The sequence below is a fragment of the Heterocephalus glaber genome, unplaced genomic scaffold (genome assembly GCF_053883595.1).
Source record: "Heterocephalus glaber isolate CG9 unplaced genomic scaffold, H.glaber_assembly_v1.0 deba00001572, whole genome shotgun sequence".
NCBI lineage: Eukaryota > Metazoa > Chordata > Mammalia > Rodentia > Bathyergidae > Heterocephalus > Heterocephalus glaber.
Window position 1 is genome coordinate 19,133,994 of NW_028258357.1, and position 12,899 is coordinate 19,146,892.

A 12,899-nucleotide genomic window follows, 5' to 3' on the forward strand; every position below is an offset into this window, starting at 1 on the left:
TACAAGGAGTCCTCAAGATCATGGTCCGCTGAAACCTGCCGAAGAGGGGCCACCGTGGGTCACCTCGGTCCGGGAAATGGGACCGGGCGGACCAGGAAGCGGCCCACCTGCAGGCTCAGTGGCAGGTCGTGCACCCTGGTGGCCAGCGTGCGGATCTCGCGGTCCGACAGGACACCCGAGTGGTCCGTGTCCACCTCGTCGAAGACCTGGGATACGTTCAGCGGCCGCACTGCGCTCATGAGGTAGTAGAAGTAGGAGAAGGCGAACTGCATGTCCTCGGAGTGGCGCACCTTGTGGAAGGACGTCTTGTCGAACTCCTCGGGGAACCTGTGGGACGGGGGCAGTGAGAGCCGGGCGCAGACGCGGCCGGGGCTGGCGAGGCTCTCCACTCACATGTCCTGCAGCTCCTGCATGACCAGGCGGTCGATCATGTGCGGCATGTGTGCGGGGACCTTCCGGGATGCAAAGCCAAACTTGCTGTTGAGGATTCTGTTCACATAGCGCAGCGAGTCCGCGAATGTGTCCTTGAGCTGGCGGCCAGTGTGGCTGCCGTCGGTGAGGTAGGCCAGCTGGGTCTTCAGAGCTGCCTCCTCCTGGGGGGGGACGGCTTTCTTAACAAGAGGCGAGCACCGAGTTATGCTGGGCTCAGTGGGGCTCGCCTGTCATCCCAGCACTCGGGAGGCTGAGGCAGGAGGATCACCACGAGTTAAGGCCAGCCTGGGCTCCACAGTGAGTTCAAGGCCAGCGTGAGCTACACAGTGAGAGCCTGTCTCAAGAGGCAAAAACAAAAGCTGTCTGTACAGTAATACTTACAGTATTATTTGTAACTTCAAAGTGCCAGAAATAACCTGCAGCTGTGAAATGCACAGTGATGCTGCTCACATCCTGCTAAACCCGAGGTGGCCCAGGGACCCAAGCGTAGTGTAACCCCTGCGGCCAAGGGTGAGTGAACCTGTACGTGCCCCTGCAGACACTGCACGGACACCCCGCACCGGAGGGCACATTTCCCCATTTCCACAATCTGCCCCTCCGGCCTAGGGTCGTGCTTGTAATTTTCTTTCCCCCAAAAGGAGACCAAAGGTGGAAGCCCAGACCACACCACTGGCCTGGCCGTCAAGAGGCCAGCGCTCAGGGCCCTGCCTTTGTCGCCTAAGCAGCTCTCCTCCTCCGGCCTCCTGGTCCCCAGCTCCAGGACGATGCTATCTGCCCGACTGTGACGGTGGTCTCGAGTCCCCCAGCATTTCCTTCTGTGACAGCACAGATGACACTGGGCCCAAAGGAGACCGGGCCTGGCTCTGCCCCACTGCAGTGCGGGAGAGGCCGGGCCTCATGGGCACCTGGGGCTGCAGCTCCAGAAAAGCTGGGAGGTGGACAGGCCCACCTGCGCCTGAGGCCTGTGCCCCCCAAACCCTGCCCAGGTGCTTCCACAGCTGACTGGGGACAGCAGCACGAAGTGCTCCTAGCGGGTATTACCAGGGCTGTGGGAAAGCAAGGTGGATGAAATCCTGTAAGAGGAGCCGAAGCAGCTGGGGGCAGCTGTGACAGCGCTGTCGCTCACGAGGTTATTGACTCCCCTCATGAGAAGACGAGGCGGCATCTAACTTACCTCAAGGAGATCTTGGAAGTACTTTCTCTTCTCCCATGGCAGGAATCCCAGGTCACTTCCGGCATGCTGGTGCAGCTTCCTCCCGGGCACGACGCCCTTGGTGTCTATGGGGTCCTCGGGGTGCGCCTCCTTTTGGCTTTCCCCTTCTTCCTGGGCAGCTCTCTTTTCTTCCATCACACGGTTTTCTGGCAGAATGTCTGGAGGCGCAGGCTTTTCTAGGAACACGCTGGGGGCCTGAGGTTCCGACTTAAACCGTGCTTTGGTCCCTGAGACCAGTGGTGGACTGGAGTCCGGGCTGTGCCTGACCCCTTGCGCCGTCCCTGCTGGAAAGGTCGGCCGACGGGGATTCTGCACACCTCCGACGCTGCGCGCCAGCTTCTCCTCCAGGGCCTCCACATTGTCCTTCGCTCTGGCTGTTGTTGCAGCTGCACTAACCGCTGCTTCCGGGAGGCTCAGGAGCAAGGACCGCAGCAAGGCCGCTTTGGACGCATTATAGCCTTTCAGAGTGATGTCGCCCTGCGCCAGCTGCGTGTCCAGCAGCCTGAGCCGCGCCTGGGCCTCGCGGGGGAGTAGGGAGAGGTTGGCCCGGGGGACACTCGGCTCCTGGGGTCGCTCAGCGGTATCTCCTCCATGCCGCCTGACCTTGGGGAAGCGCTTCTCTTCAGGAATATCCTCAAAAAGGACCTCGGCCTCGGGGAGAGGCGTGGCGGGGCTCCCGGGCTCAGGGGGCCTCTGGGTGGTGGCGTTCGGCCTCAGGCCCTCCCTCGTGTCCACCTCGACCTCCAGCTGCAGCCGGAACTCCCGGTCTGTGGCGCTCTGCAGCGTGAGGTTCAGGTAGAGCGTGGTGGCGTTCATGCCACCGTGCAGCAGCAGGTGCACCGTCTTCCACTTGTTGGCGATGGACGCGTGCCGCACCACCGGGCTGTCGCCGTAGGAGCCCTCCACGGCTCTTTTGGCGATTTCTGCAAAGCTGAAGTAAGGCAGCCGCTCGCCCTTGGGAAGAGCGTAGTGAGTCCGGTTCGGGAGAAGGCTCACCTTGTACAACTCATGAAAATGATCTGGAGAAACATAAACAAACGAGGTTTCTCAGAAAATAAAGCGGGCACTGCCACTCCCTTCCTGGTAGCTGTGTGCCTGAGTTTTCACTAAACTGACTCCAGGGGACAGCTGCTTCCATGGTCTGAGCTGCCTCGGTCCTCGCTCGTCACCCATAGGCACTTCCTTACCCGCCAGTGTGGAGCCCAGAATCAGTGCCGGACTCATGTCTACCGAGAGGGACTTTCCGTCCAAATCAGCCCGTAACTGAGCCATCGAGAGGACCCGACATTCTCAACACCCCTCAGCCCTCAGGAGGGCCGGGCCCCCCATCACTGCTCCCAGGCGGAACCTCTGCTTTGTCACCAGAGCCCTCAGACCGGAGCGGGCCTGGTTCTCCAGAGAGCAGGTCCCTCTCTAGGCCGAACTGACCACAGGCGGAGAAGGCCCGAGGGCCACGCCCCATGCCTCTGCCCCGGCCTCCCCCGACCTCTTGCAGCCACTATACCTTGGCCACAGTCTCCTGCGTCGAACCCGCAGGCCAGGACGTTGCAGGCCTGGTCGCAGAACTTGTCCGCCAGCCAGGAGTTGGCGCAGCCCTGGTTGCAGTAGGAGATGCTGCTGAGGCCGCCCCCGAACTGCCAGGGCTGCCCACCGCCGACGCTGCCCGCGCCTGCGCCACCGCCCGCGTAGCGGCTGCCTCCACTGCTGCCTGCGGGGACACAGAGGCTCACTGGCACGCGAGCGTGGGCAGCAGGCCCTCGCTGCTTCCTGGCTGTGCCAGACTGACACAGGGGCTGCCGTCTGCAGTCTGCGCTCAGCCCATCATTCAGAAGAGTCCATGGCTCTCAGACCACCCGGCCGGCCGGCACTGCCGTGCTTGGGGCTGCATGCACGTGCGTGCGTGCGAGTGGACAGTTACGGAGAAGCGCCTACAGGGAGACACGGCTGCAGAGACATGGCTAACAGAACTGCGACGTGACACAAAAACCTAAATACGTGAACGGACACAGGCACCGGCCCCACTGTGTGTGCGGCCCTGGGAGCTGAACCCAGGGCCTTCACACTCACTCACATCCCAGCCCCTCTCCCCCTTAGAGACAGGGTCTCACTGAGTCTCTAAGCTGTGCAGGCTAGGCCTGAACTTTCGGTCCCCCTGCCTCGGCCTCCCCAGTGGCCACCACGCCCAGCCAGAGCTTCACATTTAAGTGGTGAGGAAAGGCGTTTTCCAGCGGGAAATGGGAGCAACGCGGGTGGCCACCACCTGCAGGGTGTGCAGCCAGGGGCCCCGCACCGCACCGCACAGCTGTACCCGAGCAGTCGCCGCCGTCCCAGTCGCAGGCCGAGTTGTTGCAGGCCTTGTCGCAGTAGCCGTCCTTAACCCACGAGCCCGGGCAGCCCTCGGCACAGTTCGGCACGGGCCACGTCAAGTAAACCTGCAACACAACCGAAGAGGAACAGGGACCTCTGATGCCTTTTGCTCTTGAACGAAAATACCTTAAAACAAGAAAGTAAGCCAGGCATGGTGGCGCTCGTCTGTGATTCCAGCATTCAGGAGGCTGAGGCAGGAGGATCGCCTTGGCTACAGCCTCGGCTACGCAGTGAAACCCCTGTTCCCAAAAACCAAAATGGGGGGGGGTGGAGGGAGAGGGGGAGAGGGAAGGGGGGAGGCGGCGGCTCCCAGGGCCTCTGGGGAGGCTGAAGTCCCCTGGGGCTGGCTGTGCTCCCTGAGGGCTCTGGGTCGCCCCAGCCAGTAGCACAGCCCTGCTGCAGGAGGGATGGGCAGCACTTCCGGCCTCTGTCACTCAGGAGGAACGCTGAGCAGTTCTCCCAGCTCGGCGTCTCCCACTCGCTCAGAGTCGGAACTCAAACTGCACGGTGTCACGCGCGGGTGCGAGGCCCACACACTTTCTGCAGCAACACCAGGAACTCCCCGCGTGAGTGCGCCACCGGGTCTCCAGGCAGAGAGATGGAGATGAACCCAGCCTCCCCCCTCCACTCCTCAGCCTGCGGTAAATCAATCACTGTCTTTCTGTCTTTATGGCACTGGGATGGAACCCAGGGCCTCCTGTAGGCGGGGAGGAGCTCTGCCCCTGAGCTACAGCCCTGGCCTTTTTTTCCTTTCTTTTTTTGGAGACAAGGTATTGTTATGCTGCTCTGGCTGACCTTGAACTCACTGTGTACCCCAGGCTGGCCTGGAACATGCAGCGATCCCCCTGCCTCAGCCTCCCGAGTGCTGGCATCACAGGCCTGTGCCATGACGCCTGCTCTATGCCCTCATCTTTAACCCTTGGGCTTCGAGCTCTGCACACTTCCTGTCCACCTCTGAACCCAGCAGCGCCCACCCGCCCTGGGCACCCGCTCACCTTCTGCCCCTTGGAGTGGCTGTAGAAGTCGTCGGGCCACACATCCTTGCCGAACATGACATCGTCGTTCAGGTAGATGAACTTCTGTGACAGCCCCTCGATGCGGTGGATGTGGCTCTCGATGGCCGGGGAGCTGAAGCTGGGCAGGTGGCTCAGGTTCCGGAAGACTTCCTGCGAGGCGGGGAGGGCGGAGCTTCACACCACCACCGGACAGAGCCCCAGGCCCCGCCCCTCGGAGGAGCAGAAGGGAGTGGCAGGCGGCGCACCTGGTGGGTGACGATGGCCACGCGAGGGTTGTCCAGGTTCAGCCAGGACGGGATCTGGCCATTGGTGACGATGAAGATGTTGCGGACCCACGGCGCGTGCCTCTCGATGGAGCGCAGCGAGTACCTCAGCTCCTCGTTGTCCTCGAAGCGGCTGGCGGAGATGTCTTCGTCCTGCTTGGACTGAGCGACAAGGCGCCTCAGGTCACACCCCCCACACACCGCCCTCTGCCCCTGGGGTGCTCAGGCTGACTTCAAGGAGGGAGGCCAATCTCAGGACAGGACAGAGAGGAGGCGCACGCCGATGATCCCCACACTGGGAGGCAGGAGGATCTCTGCAGCACACCTGGCTGATGGTGCTGAGGTCCCACAGCAGGTAGGCGGGGCTCAGCGTGAGCTCCTTGCCGTCGATGGTCATGTTCTTCTTCGTCTGCTTGCTCAGCTCCTGGAAGCCCTTGGGGTTGTGCAGCTGCAGGAGCGCGACGCTGGCCTCGGAATACAGCTGCAGCTGCGGGGTGGGGGCATCAGGAAGCCAGCCGGCCCGGAACACCCAACTGCCCACACTGGGGCGCCTGTCCCCCGCGGAGGGGGCGGAGGCCGGGATGCCTCAGGTCCACACTGCCAAGTGCAGCCCAAGCGCCTGCCACATGAAATCACCCCAACTTTCCCATGTTGACTCCCTTTCTTTTCCTTTTTCTTTTCCTTGCAGTACTGGGGATTGAACCCAGGGCCTTTGCACTGAGCTACATTCCCAGCCCATTTTTTAATTTTAAGACAGGGTCTTGCTAAGTTACCAAGTTTCCCAGGCTGGGCTCCAACACACTTCTGCCTCAGCCTCCCAGAGTGCTGAGCCGACAGGCGCGTGCAGCCACAGGCGACTCATTTGCCTTCCACTGTCTTGCATTGGGACAAAACCCATGTGCTGGCTCACAGCTGGGGACTTGCTCTAGCATCCGACCTGTCTGCTTACCCGGGGACACCTGCAGGGGAAACGGTGGCGTTTGACCAGCCCGCGCCGGCTGCGTGTTGGGCGCTGGGCAGGGCGGCCCGAGGGCTTCCATGGAAACCGCTGGGGGGGGGGGCAGCGCCACCACGCACGCCCGCCCCGGCCCTGAATGACGTTTATCCAAGCCCTGCACATCGGAAGCTTCTCAAAGCCCACACGACCCCCACGGCCAGCCCTCAGCACCGCAAGGACGCCAAGGGGACAGAGACGCAGCCAGGCTCAGCCTGACCGACAGGGCCAGCTGACGCGAAGGGCAGAGAAGACAACCGGAGCCACGCGGGCTCAGGGTGAGACCCGGGCTAGGCGAGCGGTGGGCGGGACGGGAACGCTGCCCGAACCAGGAGAAACCCACGGCCAGGATTAGAGTGCAAGCCGTCCGTGTTCTGCAAGGTTGGGAAAAGCACTGAAGCTGGGCGTGGTGGCGCCCAGGTAACCTCAGCACTTGGGAGGCTGAGACAGAGGCAGGAGGGTCCCCAGGAGTCTAAGGCCAGCAAGGCCCTGCCTCCAAAAGAGATCAGAGTCTCAGAAAGACCAGAGTCCCTTCTGCGAATTGCTGGGGACCGGAAGTGTCTCTTTTTGGATTCTGGAATATTTCTCTATGCATTACGGGACATCTCAGAGCCCAAGTCATCCCCAATCTAACTTATGCTTCGTACACACACGGTGAAGCTACTTTTATACAATACCTACAGCTTCCCTGTGAGGTCGGGTGTGGAATTCTCCACTGTGCCTCACTGACACTGAGAACACCTGGGATTCTGGAGCGATCTGGATTCCGGTCTGTATGGCACAGGCCCTGGGAGGACTCCAGGGGCAGTGTGCAGGGGCCCGTGCTGACCCCACCCCGCCTGCACTGCCCTCCCCGCCTAAGCAATAGGATGCAGATGCCAGGCCTGCGGGTGCACGCCTGGATCCCAGATCCCAGACTCTGGAGGCTGAGGCAGGAGGGTCCCAAGCCCAGTGTGGGCTCCACAGTGGGACCCTAGCTCAAACAAACAAACATCGAAACAGAACCAAAGAATCGGGACCCATCAAAGCAAAGCTTTACATCATTCGGGCACTGCAGCGCCTGTGACCCAGGCAAGGCCTCAGGGGTGGGGCAGGTCAGCTGCAGCACCTTCAGCACAAGCGTCCCGTGGGTCCAGGGGCCGGGATGGCACCTATGGGAGGGGGGTCAGGCCTCCAGGAGGCCATGCTGGGCCCTGCTTCCCTCCACAGGGGTCGCAGGCGCGGAAACAGGAGCGAAGCCATGGGGGTGGGTGTCCTCCCCAGGGACCCAACCAGGATACCGCAAGGCCAGGCCAGCCTGGGCCCAACTGGTTTCCCTGCCCGCTTGGCCTCTCCAGTCCATCCCCACCACCCCAGCCCCTCCGGGACCCCAGAACAGACTGGGCTGTGTCCTCCTCCTGCCCTGATCCTGGGACGCATGCCAGGCTCCTTCAGGGACCTCTCCCGACTCCCACCACCCTCCCAGCTGGGCGGTGCAGTGCTCTGGCCCCTAGGAGGTGCTGCCTCAGTTTCCCAAAATCTCGAGCACTTCCGAGCCCTGACCTTCGCCCAGGCTGGGCCTGTCCCTTCCACCCACCCCTCCTGCCTGGGAAGACAGCTGCTCGGTTCTGCAAAACCCTGCCAGCTCCAAAAAAAGGTCCTGTCCCCAGGGGCTCTCACAGTGCTTTGTTTAAAAAAATCTTCCTGTTCCTCGACTGCAATACTAAAAAAAAAAAATCTTAGCAGGGCGTGGTGGTGCCTGCCAGTTGTCCCAGCACTCAGGAGGCTGAGGCAGGGGCATTGCAGCAAGTTGGAGGCCAGCCTGGGCTACACAGTGAGACCCTGCCTCAAGTGATCATACCCCAGCTAGGCCTGGTTACAGTTCCCAGCACCCTGGGAGCCAGGCCTGGAAGATTCGCTCCAGGAGACTGGAGATAAGGGGGCAGGGTGGAGCCCCAGGCAGAGCTTGGGTCAAAGTACTGTGGACAGCTGAGCCAGTTAGAAAATTAAGGCAGCCCGGCCGCTGGGCGGGGCTCAGCACAGAGCTCAGCACAGAGCTCAGCACAGACTCAGCACAGAGCTCAGCACAGAGAGGACTGTGGCCTGAGCTCCTTCACTGAAGGCTGGGCTTCTGAAAGAGGAGCGGCCATGGGGCGGGGGGGGGGGGGGGGGGGAGTGGCCATGGCGGGGCTCCAGCCACTGATGTTCTAAACCCGAATAGCATCAACTGCCTGGGCAGGGATCAAGACCTTCCACCCCAAGCCTTCCCCTTCCTGGAAACCCTTGTTCCTTCCTCCTAAGCTTGCTGCAGGACTTGATCCCTATTTGATTGGCGATACTTGTAACCTTATTGATCAGTTTTTCCCACCTTGTACCCACCTCACCTCAATAAAACACCTTTGGGAAGCGGGGTGAGCAGGCAGCCCACTGGTGAGAGGCTCTGTCTCTCTTTTAGACCAAAGCTGTCTTTCTCAATAAATTCTTCCCACTTCCGACCTCTGTTGTTCCTAGAATGCATTCTTTGATTTTAGAGAACCCAAACTCGGAGTTTTGGACATCCAGCGGGTTGGGAGTTATTATTTCCCTTGGGTTATGTGGGGCCCTGTATCACCCCTGTGCCCTATATAAAAGGCCACCTTCCTGCTCTTCCTCCTCCCCAGCTGGTGCTGACATCCCCAGGGCAAAAACTGGGACAAAGAGCAAATTCAACCCCGCAGGGCTGAGTGCTGCTGTTACTTCAACACATAAAGAAGGAAGTTAGGGAGGAAAACAGGAAAAAAAAAAAAGCCCAGGTGCCATTCATGCCATTTCTGTTTTTTGAGACAGGGTCTCGCTGTGTAGTCCAGGCTGGCCTCGAACTTGCCTCAGCTTCCTGAGTGCTGGGATGACAAGATGAGATGCCTCCTCGCATCTTAAAACAATGAAAACAGATGGGAAAGGAGGCCAGAAGGAACTGTGCAGGGCCACAGGGAATCCCTAAGAGGAGAAGGGAACAGCACCAGCCCCCTAGACATCTTCACCACGGCCAGCCCCCGACTTCCTGACAATGATGGGGGGAGGGGGAGGGGGAGGGGGAGGGCCAGGGGATCCGACAGCTGGGCTGGGTGGGACCCTGCGGGTGCACAGAGACCGGAGAGCTGCACACGAAGCTCAGGACGCAGCTGCAGCAGAACAGGATGGGGCGGCACCAGGACTGTGCCCTGAACACAGGGACAGGGCTCCGAAGCAGCACAGCGAAGAGTGCAGTTCCACCGTCAGCCTGGGCGCCAGGCCTGAGGGGAGAGGAGCGGCCTCCTGCGGGCTTAGGTGAGATCCTCACCAGCAAACCCGGCTCCCAGCAGGCGGCAGGCTCTCTCTCTCTCTGTGAACCAGCTGATCTCCCGCACCAGGGGTCCAGGGGCTGTGTACACACCCGCCTAACATCAGGTCCCTGACTCGGTCACAGACACTCACCTGGACCCTCAGCCCCTGGGGTACCTACGTGGGCCTAACTCCTTCCCAGTCAGCCCATCCACAACTGATGTGCCAAACCTGGCTTTCCCAGCCGGCGGATAGAATCTCCCCGATTCTGTCTCTGTTTACTGGAATAAACTTTTCCTTTCCTCACAAAAAGCCTATTTAAGGGGCTGGGGATTTAGCTCAGTGGTTCTGCCACCTGCCTCGAAAGTGCAAGGACCTGAGTTCGACCCCCGGTACCAAAAAAAAAAAAAAAAAAAAAAATATATATATATATATATATATATATATACACACACACACACACACACAGGCACGCACACACGCACGCACACACTATAAAAAGCCTATTTAAATGAGTGGTTTCACGTGCACTGTATATAACAAATGTCAGCTCCAAACACATTAGTGCCTCAGCTGGTGTTTTGTTTTTGGAGACAGGGTCTCACTATGTACTCTCCAGGCTGGTCTCAAACTCCCAGAGATCCTCCTGCCTCAGCCTCCAGTGCTAGGATTGTGGGTGCGCACCTTACACCCGGCTGCTCAGTCAGCAGTGAATGGATAAGAGGTCCCCTCACCGCCCACACCCGTCTGAAGCATCCCCTCCCATGAGCGGAAGCTTCCGAAAAGGCCGGGGTGCTGTCTGTGCCCGAACTCCTCTGTGAGCTCTGCCCCTCCTCCGCCGCCTCCTTGGCCTCCATGCCCCCTCTGCTGGTGCCAACGCCGCATGTCTAAGGTGGCAAACTCACACAACATGCACTAGAGGTTTGTGGGCGGAACCTGTGACGTGGCTTCCCTCAGGAAACCAGCGAGCCAACTAGGAGTCTTAGCTTTTGCCCAAATTGAGAGCACAAAGTAGCCAGAGTGGAGATGCTTGCCTAATCAGAAGGCCGAGGCAGGAGGATCTCTAAGGCCAGCATGGGCAACTTAGCAAGACCCTATCTCAAAATAAGAAACAAAAGGCCTGCGGCTGCAGTTCAATGACACAGCGCTTGCAACAGAGGAAGGAGCAAAGGTCTTCTCTAAGATCCATCCTTGGACAGCAGATCGTGCGGAACACAGTTCCCCTTGGCCCAACTTCGGGCAAACGGGCTGGAGGGAGGGTCCTGAGGGAGGGGCGCGTGGCCCCTGGACACCCCGGCTCTCTCACCAGCCGGATTCTGGCAGCCAGGCTCTCGGGCAGCTTGGTTCTCAGCTGACTCGTCTCTTTGAAGGTCGGCGGGAATCCGCTCAGGAAAGCCAGGTCCTGCATCAGCACCAGCCCGGGCACTTCTCTATCGGTCGTCTGCAGGAGGGAGGGAGGAGGAGCTGCCTCGGGCACCTGGAAGGAGCTGGCTTCCCTCTCAGCTCCCAAGACCACAAGACGAGGGCGGGCCTCAAACGTGCAGCCTTATCACCCGTGCCACAGTGAATGATGAAATTAAAAATGAAGAACTTTTGGGCCGGGGATGTAGCTCAGTGGTGCGCGCCTGCCCAAAGTGCAAGGTCCTGAGTTCCATCCCCGGTACCAAAAAAAACAAAAGTTAAAAATAAAGAACTTTTAATTTCCAAGGCTCCCTCAATGTCCTGAATTCAATTCAAAATGTTTTCAGCAATTTTTGTCAAAAAAACAAAAACATCACAGTTCTTCCCTGTCTACCTCATTCAGCGGATCTGCTACACTGCACTTCTGGCTGCTCCCCAAGGTAAAATGACCACGAGGAGGAGACATGTGAATCCACTCAGGGCAGGAGGCAGCCAGGGCAGTGCAATGAAGGACACTCCCGAAAGCGGGCTCTGGAGCTGCTGCAGGGAGTGTCGCGGACACGGGAAGAGCAGCGGGGAGCACTCTGAGGGAGATCACGGCAGTGTGCCTCACGCTGAAGAGTTTCTAACAACCCTAAACATTCGGCGTAGTTCAGTCACTCCTAGCCTGGTGCAGACCCACAGCAGAGGTCACTCCCACGTACCAGGTAGCCCCTCCAGGCCGTCTGCTTACTGCTTCCTCTCAGCAGTCCCGCGTGTGCGTCTTCCACTGCAAGAAAGGGGCAACCTGAAGCCGACTGCGCCAGCACAGCGCATGGTCTCGGGAAAAGTGGCTAGAGCAGGCAAAGCGAACCCGCTCAGCACAGGGAGGCAGTGGGAGTCGGGGCGCCCACATCACCAAAGGCTCCGGGCACCTCGCACGGGCACCGCCTCCCCAAGCTGGGTGCCATCGTCCCGCTCTAATAGAAACAAAAAGGTGAGACAACAGTGCGCTACCAAAGACCCTGCGCAGGCAGCAGGAGTGCGAATGACTTACGGGCGGAATCGAGTTGAGCTGGACCCTGAGAAGGAGCCACAGATGCAGAAGACGGCAACCACAGGTGCAGAAGCACGCAGATGCATTCGAGAGAAAGATCGAGGACAAGAAACTCCCAGGCCCTGGCCGCCTGTTCACAGGAGCCACACAGACATCCCGGGTAACTCAGAAGGGAGAGGTTAGCCAGAGGCTCAGCAAACGGGCAGCTAGCCAGCTGCGTCTCACCAACAGCGGGCCAAGGAGGCCGTGCTGCTGACTGTGGCCTGGGGAGGTGGCTGTCACCCCAGGCCGGGGTCAAGGCCACTCTAGAAACAGTGCTGGAGCTGGCGGGACAGGGCTGTAGCTCAAGGATAGGGTGCCGAGTGTGGAAGGTCCTGGGTTCGAGCCCCAGGGTGGCAGTGGAGTGTACACATGCACACACACAGGCTGGAGAAGAAGTTCTGAAATACTGTTTTAAGAGAAGCACCAGGCTGCAACTACTGTGGAAATCAGTGTGGAGATACCTCAAGGAACTAGGACTGGCAGTCCCATTTGACCCTGCTATTCCCCTGCTGGGTATCTTCCCCAAAGAATTAAAAGAATCATACCACAGAGATATATGTGCACCCATGTTTATAGCAGCACAGTTTGTAATAGCTAAAGCTTGGAAACAGCCCAAGTGCCCATCAACAAGAGACTGGATAAAGCAGATGTGGTTTTTTTTTCTATAAAATGGAGTACTACTCAGCCATAAAGACTGACAAACTAGAGACATTTATAGCTACATGGATGCATATTGAGGCCATACTCTTAAATGAAATAGGACACACTTGTAAATACCGAATAGTTTCTCTGGTGGGAGAAACTCAAAGTGTAAATAAGGATTAAAATGATTAAAATGAATAATTGATAATTTGAA

General features: G+C 59.2%; 1 protein-coding gene across 5 annotated transcripts in view; it reads right to left on the reverse strand.

Annotated features, from left to right (window-relative positions):
• Gnptab (N-acetylglucosamine-1-phosphate transferase subunits alpha and beta) overlaps window positions 1-12,899 on the reverse strand; it is a 28,974-nt gene that overhangs the window by 8,060 nt on the left and 8,015 nt on the right. For 3 of the 5 annotated variants that reach the window (XM_004844852.4, XM_004844851.4, XM_087192710.1), the window contains exons 6-15: window positions 11,670-11,734; window positions 10,871-11,005; window positions 5,617-5,778; window positions 5,274-5,453; window positions 5,008-5,178; window positions 3,954-4,077; window positions 3,150-3,353; window positions 1,607-2,664; window positions 394-593; window positions 108-327 (exon numbers count right to left, since the gene is read on the reverse strand). In XM_004844852.4, coding sequence (XP_004844909.1) covers window positions 108-327; window positions 394-593; window positions 1,607-2,664; window positions 3,150-3,353; window positions 3,954-4,077; window positions 5,008-5,178; window positions 5,274-5,453; window positions 5,617-5,778; window positions 10,871-11,005; window positions 11,670-11,734 — 2,519 coding nt within the window. Of the gene's footprint in view, window positions 1-107; window positions 328-393; window positions 594-1,606; window positions 2,665-3,149; window positions 3,354-3,953; window positions 4,078-5,007; window positions 5,179-5,273; window positions 5,454-5,616; window positions 5,779-6,064; window positions 6,240-10,870; window positions 11,006-11,669; window positions 11,735-12,899 lie in introns of those variants that run through there. The other 2 variants (XM_021258412.2, XM_087192711.1) reach the window with 2 other exon arrangements.